We start from the raw sequence: 5,642 nt of genomic DNA, 5'->3' as shown, positions 1-5,642 counted from the left end.
TTATTTGAAAGTTTAATTATGTTTTACGTTTTTTAATTTTTAATCTTTTTATTTTGTTGTAGATATTTGTTGGCGAAGCTATGGTGCAAGGGCACCAAATTTGTAGAAATTGGCCATAAGAATCTTGAGTCAAACATGTAGCTCTTCAAGATGTGAGCGCAATTGGAGTGTATTTGAGAAAATACACGCAAAAAAGCACAACAGGTATAACTTTGACCTCCAGCCTTCAGTTGAGCAATTACACTTATTGTAATTTTTAATTTTTAATTTACGACCTTGAAGTGTCAAGAGTCAAGACTCATTATTTTTTTTGACACTCTTACATGTTGGAGTTCACACGCCTCAATGATTTAGTGTATGTGCATTACAATATCCGACTTCGAGTGAAGCAAATAGAAGCACCAATGGATCCAAATGTCATTTCTTTAGACAAAATTGATGTATTGTCTCATTGGAGGGTGGAGTCTGAGGAGCCCATCTTGGAGGAGTCACCTTCATGGTTAGAGCCAGATGACCCATTAGAACAGGGGTAGCAAGAAGAGGACAACTCAGAGGAGGAGCAACATGAGGAGTAGGAGGAGGAGAAGGGGGAGCAGAAGGGCACTGTGGGAGCATCAGCATCAACACCAACACCATCTGCTATAGATATAGGATAGTACAGCTCCATACCTAACAATCATTATTTGATATTAGGTGCAAAGACAGGGCTAGGGCTTTCTACTACTAGGGGCAGGGCTGGCAAACAACCTATCATGTTTTCCGGTAAAAGGGGGAGGGGGCAGTGATTTCAGATAGATAGCTGCTAGTTTTATTTGTTTTGCTACATATAACTCATGATAATGAGATACTTTTATATATGTGATATTATTTTGTAATGGTTCTCCACATTTGAGTCCTTGACAGGACAATTATCAGGGATCAACAGGATTTGGTATCTCCTTTGATGTATCATTTCTATTTGACATCATATATATTAGTGCTTTCTTCACATTCATGTGCCAATGTATTTATTTCATGTTGTTATTGCTTTATATGTTTAAAGATTTGGAAAAAAAAAAAGAATATATTATGCATTTTTTATTCTTGCCGATATTTGCTGATATTTTCACTGATATTTTGCCGATACCGATATTTTCAACACTGCTTCTAATTGCTCCATAGTGAGTCAATCTTTCTTTGCATTTTGCATCATAAATCTCAGAATAGTAACAGCAAGGCACAGTGCTTATTTCTGGCTAAAGTTTTCCCTCACGGATTTACTCCGTGCTATGCTAGTGTGATTTCACCACTGCAGTTCTACTCTTATTTCTTAGTTACTTTTATTAATACAAACAATGTGCTCCTAATGTTACAGCTTAATCATAAGATGTCACTGCACAGTGGGGTGAAGTCACACTGTAATTCTAGTGCATATTAAACCTCTGTTGTGACAATTTTCCAATGGAATATCCAAGGCAGTGTAGAGATCTAAGTAGTGGCATAATTCTGTTGACATAATATAAAAAAATAAATTCGAATATGTATGATTCTCATTCAAGAGTGCAACTGCATGAGAATTTCAAAATTTGTTTGTATCAACTAAAGAGTAGCTGTAACACAAAAGTAGTTTTCCTTTCAGTAGCAGTAAAATGTACAATGAATCCACACCACATATTCCCTTTTCCATCAACACCTTTGGTGAGATGAACAATTAAAGCACAGTGAGCACAAGCTGCCACCTTTTCAGGTTTGAATATTTACATCTATGTCTATGTATAGCCAATCTGGTATAGCATGCTTTTATAGAACAAAATTTTCTGCTATAAAAACTATGGCAGGAAAAAACAATGAAGTACCTTCCCTCTAGAACATAGTCTCCTGTCAAGAGAAGTCACTTCGAAAGGCACAACTCACCTTCGCATAAAACAGAAAAAGCAAAAACATGATACTGTACAACAAATGGCTACAATTGACTTGTGAGCATACAAAATTTCTATGAGGCCCATCTCAGGGAGTATCGAGAAGATGCTGATTTAATGCTAGGCCTGTCATAAACTTGCAAGGGATCTGTTTCTATGCCGTAGTCCATCAAAGGTCTTTCTTCTAGTTGATCATCATGATCATGAACAAAATCAGGAATCTCAATCTGTCCCTTCCTAATGAAATTCCGTAGAAATTCTAGACGGTTTACATACTTCAATTTCCAGTATAAACTGCATAACACATTAAAAAATGCATGGGCAAATCAGCACCAATTGCCTCCAATAAATTAGCTGAATCAGAATGCAAAGTGAAATTAATACTCACCCTGCACTTAAGAAAAACCGGCCAAGGGTAGCAAACAACAATCTTGACTGAATCCCAGGATGCAGGAAATACACCACTTGAAGCCTTTCTTTAAAAGCTGGAGGAAGTTCTTCATAAATCAACCACAGTGTAGTTATCCCAGGGCAGTTTTCACCCCTCTGTACTGCGGTATGAATGTAAACAACACAGTACGGACCTTCAGGTATTTCATTTGAGATCTTATGGTAAACATATTTCTGTAGTCTTTGTCCACTGACAAGAGAAGCTGCAGACATAATTATACACTGCATCTCTTAGTTTAAGGCATGAATAATCTGAAAGGGGCAGGCATAGTACAGACCAAATTTATGTTGCTGATTTATTTAACATGTTTCAAAATCATTTCATTTTTCATATAAAAGGAAAACATCCCAATTTGAACCCAAATGAATTAGCAAGCATAGGATGAAAAAAGGCTCACAGGACCAATCAGTTAACTAACAGAACTCAACCACGAGCAATCAACTTCTGAAAATAACCACCCTAAACCAAAAAACCAAAAATTTCAATAAGCCTATCAGACAACAAAATCCTTTTGCAGTATCGGGTAATAACTCTAGAATTCAAAACCCTCTCTTTCAATGACAATCTTGACCAGTACCCTAGAAATATAACAGGAGACCACTCAGATACAAAGAGAGGAAATAACACATAGAGGCCATTATAATATAGATGTATTCTCCTAACAAAATGCAAATTCATATTGTTTGCAGAATGCATGGGAGTTGAAAATGTTCTCACCTGAGTTGAAGATATGGTGCACTTATTAGACAAGACCTTATATTATGCTCTTATTGAAGACAAAACAAAAATCATAGAAATTCTGAGATAAAGACACAAAGGAGGAAGGGTGAGGGGTGGAAATCAAGTCTTTGCGTCATTAACTGATAATGACAACCTCACTCTAAAAGCAATCATAACTCCTGATTTTATCCTCCTGACCTTATTCTATGTTTCTCATGCTTATTCTCTATTTTAGGTGCATACTCCTGCAAGATAGACCGTTGAAAATACAATATAGGTATCCTACAAGAAACATGAGAAATAGAAAATGAACATATCAGATCCCTGGGTAGGGGTTTGTGATTGGATCAAAAGATTTCAAACAAGAAACTAGCTGCAGTCCCAGTTTGCAACTTTGCATTCTCAGGAGTAACAATTCGAACAAGACAGACTACCAGCAGCATTTAGAGCATCAATAGCAGTGTCAGTCAGTCTGCAGCATATGATTACAAGGTCCTGTTCAGTCATAGCCATCATGGGAAATCGTAGCATCCACCCTCCAAAAACAAGAAACATAGATCAGGAGGCAAATTTTTGAGCTTCTAGATTAGAGGGGAGAGTTTCCAATTTTCCAAAAAGGACTCAGGACATGCCGGGAGATTTGATCCTAAACATATGGGATAAACAGTGCAGTTGTAAGAAATTTAATTAACAAAGACATTGCAGAGTGGGCTAAATAATGCTTCATAAGGAATCGGGCTACAGAAATCCACTCTATACCAAACCTGTGAAAGAGAGAAAAACAGTACAACATAGAAGAGGAGTACTAATGTAGAAAAAAATCCCAAATTGGCATATGCCACTGTAGAGATAGCTTGTAGTTGTAACATTGCATAGATAAATACGACAAGCCAAAAAATAGCCTACAGGACATAACACCAAAACTTTTAGGGGATATTACCATGATGTTAGTAATGAAGTGAGTGCATTATCTTTTCTCACAAAAACCACCCCTGTAGCCAGTGATGTTAGTACCAAAGTGAGTTTGGGTAATGCCTGAAACCATCCTGTCTCACAAAAACCACCACCATAGCCAGAGATGGCGACAAGGCATGACCTCCATGTTATGATTGTTATGCATGTGGGAATACTCACAAAACACAACACTTAACATTAATGACAAAAACAGTACACAATTGACAAGAAAGGTATTAATGTGGAATGAAATCCCAAATAGGGATCTGCCATTGTAGTAATAGCCTATAACATCAGATAGATAACAGCTACAAGCCAAATACCACCTCCAAAGCATGACACAAAACTTTCCAGATGTTAGAACTGGAGAAGGGAGAATGCTATCACATCAAGATTCAATACAGGGATCAATACCCTAAAGCTAACTTTGGGATGGACAGAGCTTTTGGAAACTTAATCATTTCAGAAAGAAACAAAGATATATATTCAAGGAAGTTAGCAAAAACGCAGATCATACCAAATCTGAGATGTCAACTAAACCTATGCACTAGTCATAATTTTAAAGAAAGGGAGAGGGATGGGCATACAGAAGTAGAAGAAGTTATTTATTTCAAAAGCCCCAGAGGCAAACAAAGTCCCAAGGCAAAAGACTGTATGGTTCTTACCCGGGAAATGCTTGCCAACTATTGTCAAGATCCTACGACCCGCTTTGTCTTTACCCTCCACCTTCAACACCTGAAGATCTTCAAGATCAGAATAATCATCTTCCACAGGGGGGACTTGAGAAGATATGAGTGGTGAATCACATTCATGCCAATATTGTTGGCTTCCGCTTTTTCGTAACGACCCACAATTCACAGCAACCATGTTAGAGGCCATTGCAACTATACAGGTAATAAATCCTTGGGATTCTCTACAAGAACGTAACCCACGACCTTTAGTAGCATATAAAGCAGACTGCAATATCCATTGTTATAGATATGGAAAAAATTCGGGCCAGAGCCTAGAGGAACCAAGAGCAGGGGAAACTCAACAATCAAAGAAACGAGCACGCTCTTTGAATACCTTGGTTGCCATGAATTTATGATGGTGACGCAGAAGGGGATCCCTATCACCAAGCTTATCCATTATCCGTTATGCATGCACAGATTCCCGGAATTGATATTTCAGGATATTCCCAGGATCTACTCCAGTCGGACCTGACAGTTGAACTATCACACCTCCTATGTTTCTTTTCTTCACAGCTCAACTTCCAAGAATAGAAGATGTTTGATTTACCAAAACCATCAAACCACGATTTGGTTTTGAACTCTCGCCTCATCCTCCAACTAAACCAATGAAAGTGATGGATCTCCCTTACATCCATAATAGTAATTATTGGAGTACGTAACTCTCAGTGGTTTGCGCTTTATCTTTGATTTCATATATGAAAAAAAAAAAAATTTATTTAAATTAAATTTAAATTTTCAATTATATGAGTTATTTTTAATTTCAAAAAATAATGAAAAGTGTGTATTTATTCAATTTTTCATTAAAAAAAATTATAAAAACAATTCATTTCGATTCACAAGATTAAATTGAATATAAATTTTATAATACTATATTTAAAACAAAATATA

The 5,642-nt window shown here is 36.8% G+C and overlaps 1 protein-coding gene across 1 annotated transcript; it reads right to left on the bottom strand.

Annotated features, from left to right (window-relative positions):
* Positions 1-1,586: 1,586 nt before the first annotated feature.
* On the bottom strand, positions 1,587-5,317 carry LOC149179741 (uncharacterized). The gene is made up of 3 exons (XM_089415785.1): positions 4,689-5,317; positions 2,287-2,551; positions 1,587-2,192 (listed from the first exon to the last, which is right to left on the bottom strand). Exons 1-3 carry the CDS (start codon positions 4,900-4,902, stop codon positions 1,973-1,975), a joined length of 699 nt encoding a protein of 232 aa, XP_089271911.1. The 5' UTR covers positions 4,903-5,317; the 3' UTR covers positions 1,587-1,972.
* Between the last annotated feature and the right edge of the window lie 325 nt (positions 5,318-5,642).

The sequence above is a fragment of the Pinus tabuliformis genome, chromosome 3_2 (assembly GCF_031772625.1).
Source record: "Pinus tabuliformis cultivar Carrire ecotype Pingquan chromosome 3_2, CPIR1, whole genome shotgun sequence".
Taxonomy (NCBI): domain Eukaryota; kingdom Viridiplantae; phylum Streptophyta; class Pinopsida; order Pinales; family Pinaceae; genus Pinus; species Pinus tabuliformis.
This window is presented reverse-complemented; position numbering and strand designations above follow the sequence as displayed.